This window comes from Takifugu rubripes, chromosome 17 (assembly GCF_901000725.2).
Source record: "Takifugu rubripes chromosome 17, fTakRub1.2, whole genome shotgun sequence".
NCBI classification, from domain to species: Eukaryota; Metazoa; Chordata; class Actinopteri; order Tetraodontiformes; family Tetraodontidae; genus Takifugu; species Takifugu rubripes.
The window spans coordinates 5426709-5439001 of NC_042301.1; the positions used below are offsets into that span (position 1 = coordinate 5426709).

Here is a 12293-nt window from a genome sequence, read left to right on the forward strand (position 1 = left end):
CTCCACATGGAGTGAGAACCAGAAACGCCCTTTAAAAACACTGCACGATGTACAAAAAGATACATTTTGTCTTCATGTTTATTTACAGCAAAATGAATATCTACATTACACAATCTAAAAAATCTATATAATTGACAATGGATTATGATTGATATATTCTTATTCCAATTACAAGAATTCAATCAGCTGTGTACTTCAAAAGGATCAATCAGAAGTATAAAAGCTGCATTTGGAAAAAAGTTCAAGATGCTAGAACCAACAGAAATGTGCTCTTTTTGTCCATAATAAAAGCCACAGTGGACATTTGGTAAAGGGTCTGTGGAATTTTTACAAAATTTACTTATTTAATGTTTTTCCACAAATCAACTTTTAGTCAATTTCAGTCAAATCAGATGAGTCATCGAAAATCAACATAGTCTAAGTCAGCTTTCCGTTCTTAAATACATCAAAAACAGGAACAATAATGGCTGGAAACTTTGAAACTTAACTCATTTTGGTAACAGAACCACTTTGTTTCCAGGTGGTCTCATTAGGCAGACAGGATATTCTCACAACTCAAGTATTAAGGCTATTTGCTACTTCAAGAATTATTAAAAAAGTTTTAATTACAGCAAGGGAAGTAAAAGAACCGCCAACAAACCCGACAGCAAAATACATTAAAGAGAACCAGTAAAGAGGAGGTATCGTCCTCTGCGTGTGTGACATTGTTGAAAAATTCTTCCCTGAATAAAGCTCTGATTTGAGCTCAACATTCACTGCAGTCTGAAGCTATAGAAAAGCAAACCAACAGCTACATACATGTCTGTTTGAGAGGATGAACCAGCACACCGATTTCCTTAATGTCATTTAAAAACATGTTCCCACTCTTTCTGTGTGCAACAAAGCAGCCGCCTCTGCACTGTGGCTGATGTCAAACTTTGGAAAGAGAAGGCATTCGGAAGAGAAAACACCATTGGGGCAGTCGTTTCCGCTGAAAGCCTGGGTTATATTAACCTTGGACGTATGTGAACTTCTGGTACAGATGATAAACCATCTTTCCTTCCACTGGATACAGAATGTCGACATTAGAAATTCATTCTTTTTCATGAAGAAATTAAAAGTACAATTGCTTTTAAAATCACCATTATGTGGTAATTCAAAAGCTCTCTGACCTTCGGGGTAAACAGCTAAAAAAAACGCTAAAAAATGGTAAATAAATACAAATTGCATGGCTCTACAGGCAAGTTCTATAGGCACTGTATGTTTTAGAAAAACAATTCAATCATTAAAAGTTGAACAAAGCGGTACGGTACTTCACTCTGGTGGTACGGAGGTGAAAACCTAACACTTTTCTTAAAATGACCACCGCTGAGTGAAATCCCAGGTCAGAAACAAAGGATGGAGATAAGGCAGCAAGATTCACTCTCAGAAGCCGGTGGAGTTAACGCTGGGGATTGGGTAGAACTTGGAGATGCGACTCTGGGTGGAGGGATTGAGGCACTCCGACTCTCCGGTCATCTTGAAGAACACTTCCTGTTCCTGCAGCTTCCGGGTAAACTCGTCTTCTAGGGCCTGAAGGTTACAGACAACGTGGCGGTTTCAGATGACTAAAGAAACCCCAGAAACTCGAGGCTTCCCATAATCATTCAGATGATTCAGAACACGCACACTGCTGTAAATCAGCAGAATAATCTGAACGTTTGAGGAGAAGGGAAGGAGGGAGTGTTCTTGTCTAGCGACTGTGTAGTACCTTCTTCCTGGGTCTGAGCTTCTCCCGCCACTCCTTCAGCTCCAGGCTCTGTTCCTCATCCAACTCCTTCAGTTTCTGGGTCTCGTGTTCAATCAGCAGGTGGCATTTCTCGTTCTGACACACACAAAAATACAGCTTTTTAATAGTCTGGTACAATCAGTACCTGGTTCTGTGGTCACTGTTCGGATGCAGCTTCACCTGTAGCTGCTGTAGTTCACGGACGTTGGCGTCACACTGCAGCTGCAGGTCTCTCATCTGGTTTTCATGCTTCTGATGTTGATGTAACCTCTCATTCTTCTGTCTCTTCTCCTCCTGAACTCCAAACTGGGAAAACGAACACAGAAAATCAGACCTCATGCTGTTATGAAGTGACCGAATTGAGTCCCTCTGGATTTCATTTCCATTTTCCCATTTTTAAGAACGTGTTTTGTTCAGCATATTTTGCTCGCCTGTTTGACCCGCTCCCTTTCTTGCTCGGGGCTTATGATCGCTCCAGTAATACGAAGGCTCTTTTTGAACATCGCCATCCGAGTCTTGGCGTCGCTGCGTTGAATCTTTGGCAGTCTGGTCTTCTCTTGTGTCTGCCTGTTCTTCAGTTCCTCGATCATACGCTGGTTGTAGCGCTGCATCTGCTCCATCTCCTGAACCGGGCGAACAGTCGTGGTCATCACACAACGTTGCTTTAAAATCCTCAAAAAGCCATCCAAAAATATACCTTCTCGTGTCTTTTTAACAGCTGATGCCTTTGCATGAAGTATTGGTCTTTAAGCTGCTGCTTGAACAGCTGATGCTTCTCCTGCAGATGGCGCTCTTCCAGCTCCCACATGGCAGCTTCCCGGGCTGCACACAAGCATTAAAAACACAAATCTGAACAAAAGAACAATCACAGGGTATTCACAATGTGCTGTTTTACCATTAGCGTAGCCGTCCTAATGGTAAACCCACAAAAAACATTCACGGCCTGACATGACCTTATTAAACATTAACGGCTGAACGTTTGGAATTCTTCAGTAGATCATCAGTTCAGCCTACAAAGTTAAATCCTCCCCGGTGAAATCCATTCACAAACTCCCGTGACTCGGTTCGATAAGCGTTCCTGAGGAATGTTGGGGCCCCTGGCACGTTAAGCTTGGTAAGTCGAAGGCTGTGCTACCTGTTGACAGGCTGTGCTGCATTTGTGCAGGATGGTCAAAGGAAAGGGAGCCTGGTTGACTACTGATCTGAATAACTGAGGGTGTTCCACTAGTTGAAGAAAGCAGAAGCTGCCAAAACAAGCAGTGGATTTGTTTGGTTTTGTTTTTTTGACTCCTGCCCGATGCCTAAAAATGTGAACAAATGGTGACAACTGTGAGCTAATAATTTAAATACTTCAACTACCGAATAAGCAGTTCAAAAAAGTTACATACTGGGGTGAAGTGGCAGGATTTTCCAAAGACCGTGTTGGCTGTTCTCCCCCATACACCTCTCACAGTTGATTAAATCCCAACTAATTACCTCTGAGAAGCTGCTGCTTGTGATTGAGACAGTCTCTCTCAATGGTGGCGAGCTCATGTTTGTGCTGTTGGATTATTTTCTTGAGCTCAATGTCCAGCTCCTGCTGCTGCTTCTGAAGAAACTCTTGCTCCTGAAGGAAGAACAAACAATGTTAGAAAAGAAACATCTGACACCGGCAGAGTTTCACTGCCGGAGTGAAGGCAGAAATAGCCCGTAAAGCAGCCATTATGGGGTCAGCTGAGTGAATGGGCGGACCATAACGATTGCCTGAGCTGATGAACCAGACAGTGAACTGTCTTTCCTCCTTTAAGTCACATTAATCCAGCCCACTTGGCTCAGTTCGTGCTTGGCAACAGGCGTTCAGTATCTTTTTACTTCCATGGATGAGTTTTCTCTCTGTTCAATAACCACTTGTGTATGACCTACTGTACTATAGCAGCCTTTTCTGAAGGGATGAGGCACAGAAATAGCATTGAAAATATTAGAGAGGGTCAAGGGCTTAACGCATATCCATTGTGACATATAATTAAATCTTTATATGGCAAATTTCTACATCCTGCCATTTAAATTTATTGTAATGCATACGTTAGGAAGAGTCAATGGGAAGCCTAGAATTGAAGAAGCATTCACCTTCAGAAACAGTCTACAAAGTGAAGGCAACGCCTGCAGTATGTTAGCGTGCGCAGTCGATTGTTACTATCTTAACGATGTTTCATGATTGTGTTCTTCATACCTTTTGTGTTTGGTCTGTGGACAGATTAACATTACAGAAGAAAACAAATGGGAAATGGCAGGGGGAGATGGAATTAGCACCTAGGCAGCTCAACAGTGGTTATGTAAACAACAGATCTGTGCATTTGTATTTACGTATCAAGACGAGCTACTATAAATAGCACCGGCATCTCATCCTCTTAAGATACACGAAAGGAGACAGACGGGATGTGATGCTAACCTGTTTCTTGTGGTTTTTCAACACGTTCTGGTACTTTGAGAGCTCTTTGTCTTGCTCCGCTTTGATGCGTTTGGCTTCCTCTCTTAGGCGGTTGGTGTGATCCTGTTCTAACCTCTCAATGGTTTGTTTCTGCTGTCGTTCCAGGTTTTCCACTTCTTGGTCGTACTGACGCTTCTTGCTCTGGTATTGACAGACGACTACAGTTATCGTGTTGTAAAGGGTGAATGGCACAACTTTTTCAGGAGGAAAACCAAAATGGAACATTCAGGCGGAAACAAAACAAAATCCAGTGGGACCTTTAATCATTAGTGTAGCAGAAATAACATGAAAATCCCCGATGAGACATCCAACAAAAGTATTGCTCACGAATCAGCACCGGTGTTCAGCCCCAGATCAGTTGAGCGACTTACTGTAGTTTCCTGTTCAAACCGTCGGTAGATCTGCTCTTTTTGTTGTTGCAGCTTGTTGCTGAGTTGTTGTTGAGCCCTCTGCTCCTCCTTCTGCAGCAGACGCAGCTCCCGGAGCTCCTGACGTCTACGGAGGACACGAGAAATGTTTAAACTTTTTACATAATTTGGACAATGGGTATGCAAGACAAGTGAATACCTGAGGAATCTCATCTCTTCGTTCTTTGTATCATTATCGGTAACGATCTTCGAAGTGGTCACGCTAACTTCCACTCCATCCACGATGAATTTGCGAGTCTTTTTCAACGTCTTCTTCTGGCGCTTGAAAAAAAAGAAGAAGAGGTTAATCTGAGCATAAATAGCCTGAAGCTTTCATATATTGGAATTACCTGTATAGAAACTGATGCAGGCTCTTTTGCTTTGGACAGAAAGCTCGAGATAGACAAGTTCAGATCTACATTGCGGTTATCTGTGGCTGACACACTTCCAGAGTATGAATCTCTCTTTCTGGCATCCTTAGTTTTGTCTGGAATCTTTTCTTCATTCATATTTATGTTATCTTTGCCTGTAGGCTTCTCTTCAGTCTCTTCCTTTGGAACAACTTTATTGTGCTCCGGCAAGGTCAAAGTCACCTTTAGATGGTTATACTGGTCTTCCTCCTCTGTTGGGGATTCCGATTGCTCCATCCTGTCCTCACTGACCTCTGACACTGGTCTGCTAGCTTGTTCAATGGGCAAAATCTCACCAGTGTCCACTTCCTTCTCTTCCACGTCCATTTCCTTCTCATCCACGTCCACTTCCTTCTCTTCCACGTCCACTTCTTTCTCATCCAGGTCCACTTCCTTCTCCTGCACTTCCGCGTCCTTGTTATCCTTTGCTGTTATCTCCAGATGGTGCATTTGTGTGACAGGTGCTACAGGTTCAACCTCCGTTCCTGGAGAAGCTGCGTCTACTCCTGCTGATGGAGGTTTCTCCTCTACTGCTTTCTGGTGTACTTCTCCATCATCTAATGGTGCATTAGACATCTCCTTCAGGAGTCTGGCATGTGCAGGGACAGGAGACTCCTCCACAGTCTCAGCTGCAGAGAGTTCCGTTGGTTTGGCCACTGGAGGAATTGTCTCCATCTTCTCTGGCACAGAGTCCAGAAGGGTGGGTGAAAGACAGATCTTCTCATCCTCTGTGCTGGCAACACTGACATCAGATGGGGCACGTTTGTGGCCCTGAGGAACATACAGTGAGTTAGGTCTTACATGTTATGTAGCATACACATGTGCTATGTAGATAAATTTTTTATTATGGAGTATTAAAAGCAAACTCATCAATTAGAGACATTTAAATTAAAAATGGAAGCAACCGCAGTCCTTTACTGTTGCAACATAACCTGCAAAATATGTGCCACAGTGAAGGACTGGAACACATGTGATAATGTCAATTGCTGTGAGCTTAAGACAGCACAACTAATCAGTAAATGTAACAGCTGATTAAAGAAACCCCACTTTTATCTGATTAAATTACTCATTTTAAAAAGTGTGAAGCATTTATGTTACTGTAGTTACAGAACACAAAGAGACAGATGTCCCTTCTTCATTAAAAACAGCAAGAGGTTCCCCAGCAAACACATTACCAATAAAAAAGGTTTACACACCAGAGTTGCTTCAGCATCTTCCTCCTCTTCTTCCTCTTTGTGTTCTTCAATCTCCTCAGTAACCTCAGCTTTCGCCTCGGCTATAAGTTCCCTCAGCGGCTTGTTGTCGGACACATCTGACACAAATGAATGCTGAACGAGACAGGAAATGGATTGAAAAGGTGCAAGAAGTTAGAAAAGTATATAAATGGAAACATTTAACTTCTGTAATGGAACAATTTCAGCCTAGCTGGCAGCAAACAGGACACCCTACTGGCAACTAATCCCATGGATTTTCAGATATAAATTGTTCACAGCATTAAAGACTATTTAAACACAGTAAGTCGGATGATGGTTTGCTCACTCTTTATTTATTTTATTTTAGGAATATATCTGCTTGAGTTTTTTTTCTCTCAAAAGTTAGCAAAATACATACGCACACAAACACACACTACATCCAAAGCCATCACCTCACCTTCTTTTTCTTAGAAATCTGCTGCACATATTCTATAGCTGGCCTTAGAAGATGTATCTTCTTTGATATCAAAACCTTCATAGGCGGAAGACCTCTGTTCTGGATTTTCAAGCCCATTGAGTCTGAAACAATCCTTTAGCTGCAGTATTCCCTGTGTGTGCGTGTATGAATGCGTTCGTTCTAGCCGCCAGTCACTAAATGGCTCTGACTTGGCCAGCACCTATGGAAAAAGTAAAGCCTGTCCTGCTGACGTCAGCTCGGGCACAGAGGGATGAGTTGTCGGTCTTGCCAGGACACCCAGTTCAGCCCCTGACACAACATGGCTAAACAGCTGTCGTCTAGAATGGTGCTACAAAGGGATGAGGTTGGGAACGGGGATTATCTCTTAATTGACCTTTATCAGACTGGGGAAACAGGTATTGAAGAGGGAACGTCAGGATAAGATATGAGTGAATATTTAAGAGGAAGGCACCTGCAGCAGTTGACGCGAATTCCATCTGTTGTCCACATGTTTGTCCAGGCACCGCTTTAAGAAATCCCGGAACTCTGGGGACCTTTAGGGTGAAAATATTTTCGAGGTGAACAAAAAAATGATATGGATTTATATATTTAAAGCAGTTGGCTCAAGACATCTTTCTCCACAGGGCTCACCAACGGGATGGCTGCATCAAAGTTGGAGGATCTGATTTTGCTATTCTCAGCAAAACTCTCATTGGGTTCATCTCATGGTTGGGGGGCTCGACTTGTGCAAGTTCAATTAAGGTGATCCCAAGGGACCAGATGTCAGCCTTGGAATCGTACGGACGGTCCTTCGATGTCTCGCACATCACCACCTCTGGAGCCATCCTGGAAGGAAATGATGGAAAAGACTCGAAGTAAGAGGGAATTTCCAGACTCATAATGGTATTTTTTACAAGAAAGACAAAAGCCTAATGAATAAATCCCTCACCAATAAGGTGTTCCGATAAAAGAATCTCTCCTCTGCAGCGTTTTGGTGTTTTTGGCAGACACACCAAAGTCAGCTGGAAAAAGATGATATATCCAGGTATTATATCCTCCAGCTGCATGATTGGTTAATCCTGCTAGTGCAGTTAATCAAAACCCATTGCAGACACACACTCATTGTGAACCAAAATCAAGTAAATGGTGGGACAGCATCACATTAGAGGCATAGAGACACACTGTTCAAGCTCTTTCATAATCATCCCTCTACATTCCTTCTTTGAGTCATTTCAAAGTTGGGTAAAAAGATCAAAAGGATCTTAACACTTGTCACCTGTCCTAAAAAATCTATTCAAAAGGCAGAACTGAAGTATTCACAGTTTGAAGAAAGTGTCACAACAAATTTGATTTAGACTTTTTATACCATTCATACTCCACCTCTCTGGTAACAGAACCAGGGAGAGCAGCAAAAGGTCACAACAAATGTAGAGTTTGCTGTTTACAGCAGCATTTAGCGTACCAAGCTTGACATCCCCGTCCATTGTAAGGAGGATGTTGCCAGCCTTCAGGTCTCTGTGGATGATATGGTTATCATGGAGATAGATGAGGGCCTGCAGAGTCTGCTTACAAACCACCCGAATCTGAGGCTCTGTCAACGGCCTCTCCAATTCTGCAGGAGAAGAATAACAACTCCTGTAAACTCCTTAAAGATGGCAATTACAGAAATGTTTAGCTCAGTTTGAAGTGGCTACAGGAGCTTTAAGATGAAGGCTCAGTCAAACCTTACGAGAGGTTTAAGGGGACACCTACACTGAAAACCAAACAATCTAAATTAATACACCATGTTACACACAACAGTGATTTCTGCGTCATTTGAAGTTGATATAATGCATCTTTGTGAGAAGATCTTTCAGAAGTGGTGTCTTACCTAGCATGACTGCATCCACAGCCCCTCCTGCACAGAATTCAATCAGGATCTGCCAACAAAGAAAGATGATTTAATCATATATTTGAAATGTGTTGACGGGTTCCTCTGTCTTCTCTGAAGACAGAGAATAGATGTGAATAGATGGTAGACCGGCCTCGACGGAGATCAAGAGACCCTAACCCTAACCTCCGCAAATCTGGGGCCATTGTTGAAAAGACAACAAAGAGGAAAGGGCTGAATGATCACACATAAACTCATATCAGATGATTCTCTCTTATTGTATTGATACAAATTCAAGCGCCCTCATTTCTCTGCCAAAACACATTCATTCACCATCCACATGGGATATTTTATCCATCATATTTACACCCTGGACACACTTAAATGGGGAAACTGTTTTCCTGTGGGACCACAACAAAGTGTGTAATACAATATTCAAGAACAAATGAGCAAGAACAATATTTGTTATGAAAACATGAAAACTTTTGATATAGCAATTTAATTAATTGTTATAGCTATTTAATGATCAAATTATCATTAATTATTTACCAATTTAAATAATTCTAGTGGGCACACAACACATTCTGGACACATTAATGTCAGTTTGTGGGGCAGGAAGAAGAATACCTGCATGTTGACTTAAATTTCAAAATCTTTTGTATAAGAAATGCCACAGCAATTTTTATATTGTGTTGTTTTGAAAATGTGTTTAAAGGGTGGGGTTTAAGCATGTTGCACTAAATGTGGGTGGATTATTGACCAAAGTAACAGCTACGACAGCTTTTACTTTATTAATGTGAACTTTGTGTTCATCTTTTGATAAGAGGACAACAGCGACTTGTCAATAATGCAGAACAGCACCGGCGGTGTTGCAGGCCTTGTTTTGCTCAGAAGTGGAACACAGATTAATAGAAGCACATGCTTATTGTCGTTTTAAAGAGCTGATTATCTAACAGGGGAAACCTTGATATTCCCTGGCGCTTTTATCGACGCTGCCTTAACTGGTTGATTATGTGGACAAACTACTCACCCAGAGCCTGCTCTCATAATAAAAAGCGTCGAGCAGTTTCACGATGTTCTGATGGTCGCAGGATGCCAGAATGTCAATCTCCACCATGTAGTCTTCCAACTCCTCCTCTGTCTTTGTGTTAATAACCTTGGCGGCAGCCAGGATTCCCGTCTGTTTGTTCTGAGCCTGTAGGATGAAATTGGTCTTGCTGCTGAACTGTCATTTAGCTTAAATCTGATGCATTACTAAGCACAATAGGGCTTAAAACATAAAAATATTGTCTCAAAAGTAACATTTATACAAAAAAATTTGCAGTGAAGTGCTTATGAAGACACTACCTGGTGACCTGTGGTTGTTCTGTAGGTCATACAGGTATTTACAAAAAACACCAATTCCCATAATTCTTCACTCCACAGTAGCAGCTATTAAAGCATTATGAGTAAGAGCTATTCTAAAGTGACGCATTAGTAGAAAAAACATGACTTGAAGCCTGGAAAATTATCATAAAACTGCTATTTACAGTTGGCTTTTAGGGACAGCCATGGGTTCATGTTTGACCACTGGAATGTGCTCCTTTTTAAAACCAGTGATTATAGTTCTATTTTGATTGTTTTTCCTCGCAGGACATTTGGTATCAGTCTTTGCAGTTGCAGCGCTGGTCAATAAGCGGCTTGTGACTAATTATGCAAGAAGATTAGACATAGTTTAACCACAGATACGGTTACACTATTTGATCTACAACAGAAAACTGAAAAATACTTTTTTATTTCAATAGAAATCTTAACAGTGTTCCATTATGATAAAATTCCCATTCAACCATGCACAGGAAACGGCAGTTATGCATCAGGAATAACCAAACAAACACTAATCCATCTGGAAATGCAAAAAGGGGGCGACTCTGGATACTTTCTGGCTATTTGGTGTATGGACCTCTAGAAAACTGGCCTTATTTTGAAAAAAAAAAGGAACATTACTAACAAGAATAGCCATAACCTATACTCGAGTTGAGAAGGATTCTACTTTGCTTTGTATGCAGACACAATGATAAAGTCAAAAAATGGTGAAAGTCGATCCTTGTCACATTTAGTCAAACTTCAGAGGGAAGGTGAGACAAACGCGTTGTGACAGCAGTCACATGGTCAGTGTTACACCACTGAAGTTGGCTTCCGACTTGACAGTTAAGGGAAAATAAAGCCCTCAAACAGATTCTCCACTGTTTTTGTACCTCTTAGGCCTAGATTTAAAATATATATTATGGCCTTTTCAAATTTGGATCAGATCTGGTCCATATCCGAGAAGAACAAAGTGTAAAGTATAGTGTTTTTTGATCTGGACCTAGTCCTAAGAGGGGTATAGTCTGTGAAATGTCGGTATATGGCAGTTTCACAAATCTAAAAGTGGGTATCAGAAAAAATGAGTACGTTTCCCAAGGTGTCCAAAACAATTTCACGTCAATAAGAGGTACAGTAAATGGACAAACATTGGGGAAACCGTCGCTCAAGATGATGGATTTATTTTCCCATTAAATTCCCCCTTAACTTTCGAATCGGAAGCTAACTTCAGCGCCGCGCTAGCGTGTCCATGTGAAGGTGGTGGGTGGGACACGAAAATCCAAGAAATCACAGTGTTCTGCTGTAAAAACAAGACTGTTGTGTACAGACATGTAACTAAAGACTAATGGCCCACTTACTGAAAACACACTTCTGTACACAAGAAAAGCATTTGTCTCCAAACATCACTTGTAAAGGAGTCACTGCCTACCTTGAAGACCTTCCCAAAAGCTCCATCTCCCAGTTCTCCTATTATGTCCCATATTTCCTCTGGATTTTCATCTCTGCGGACGTGTTCGTACTGCTTCTTTTTTTTCTCGGTTCCCAATTTAAATATTTTACGGAAATTAAAAAATGCCATAATGAATCCGAGCAACGTGATCAAACGATCGCAACTATAAAATTACAAACTATTATGGGCTAGGTTAGCTAGAGTAGCATGGCTCATGTATATATTCTTTATTAGATGGCCAACACGAATTCAGCTTTCATAATAGTATTTTATGAGCAGGACCTAGCTTAGCCTTTGACACTGCTTTGACCATTCAAAGAGCTTTTCGAACATCATGCTTTGTTCTTGCCACACACAAAAAAAACTAACCGTCCATTCGCGTCTATACTTTTAAAATACAGGTATACAACGTGTAATTACAAATCCAAATATTGGTAATCTTAGCTAGTTGTTGCTCGGACTCCTGACGACCTGGCACGGCTGGCACAACCCATTCTGACCCTAACGTCCCCAAAAGATGAACCACGCGGTCTTCCAGACAGTTGCGTTACACTGAATTATTCATTAATGTCCAGGAGTAAAGGCTAACAGTTGTCTCCATGTGTTCAGTCGAAACGCTGAAAACAGACCCTTCGCAAGGGACGGCTTTAACGTTGGTAATCTAGCGGATTTGGTACATTTGCGCGTTCGCGAATGCGCGCGGCCGTGGGTCTTTCTCTTCTTACTTCGCTTCTTAGTTCTTGGCAGGGCAATGGCAAACCTCTGTTGCCTTCGTCTCCATAGGAGACCACACAGGACGCAGGTCTTCTCGACTTTTCTTTCACTTTCATATACCCACGGGACACCCAGGAGTGATCAACTGCTTGTATACCTATTGTTTATTGGTAACAGATTCCTTTGTGTAAGTTAAACTACATATCCCATACGCCTTTGCGCAGTGTGGACCGCGCA

General features: G+C 41.7%; 1 protein-coding gene across 1 annotated transcript; it reads right to left on the reverse strand.

The window, feature by feature from the left end:
* Nucleotides 1–63: 63 nt before the first annotated feature.
* Nucleotides 64–12180, reverse strand: LOC101063458 (serine/threonine-protein kinase 10-like). The gene is made up of 18 exons (XM_011612568.2): nucleotides 11322–12180; nucleotides 9582–9746; nucleotides 8552–8600; nucleotides 8144–8293; nucleotides 7631–7703; nucleotides 7333–7527; nucleotides 7154–7235; nucleotides 6228–6359; nucleotides 4972–5802; nucleotides 4782–4903; nucleotides 4586–4709; nucleotides 4176–4355; nucleotides 3224–3353; nucleotides 2445–2569; nucleotides 2179–2370; nucleotides 1928–2053; nucleotides 1730–1843; nucleotides 64–1551 (listed from the first exon to the last, which is right to left on the reverse strand). The coding sequence occupies exons 1-18, from the start codon at nucleotides 11469–11471 to the stop codon at nucleotides 1405–1407; spliced, it is 3087 nt and encodes a 1028-aa protein (XP_011610870.2). The 5' UTR covers nucleotides 11472–12180; the 3' UTR covers nucleotides 64–1404.
* Nucleotides 12181–12293: the final 113 nt, after the last annotated feature.

What these genes read in the sequence shown, in the direction of transcription:
- LOC101063458 (XM_011612568.2), bottom strand. Translation starts at nt 11,471, where the DNA reads ATGGCATTTTTTAATTTCCGTAAAATATTTAAATTGGGAACCGAGAAA. An exon ending in CTTTTGGGAAGGTCTTCAAG is followed by an intron (nt 9,747 to 11,321) that starts GTAGGCAGTGAC and finishes TTCATCCTACAG; the next exon opens with GCTCAGAACAAACAGACGGG. An exon ending in AAAGGGAGCGGGTCAAACAG is followed by an intron (nt 2,054 to 2,178) that starts GCGAGCAAAATA and finishes TCGTTTTCCCAG; the next exon opens with TTTGGAGTTCAGGAGGAGAA.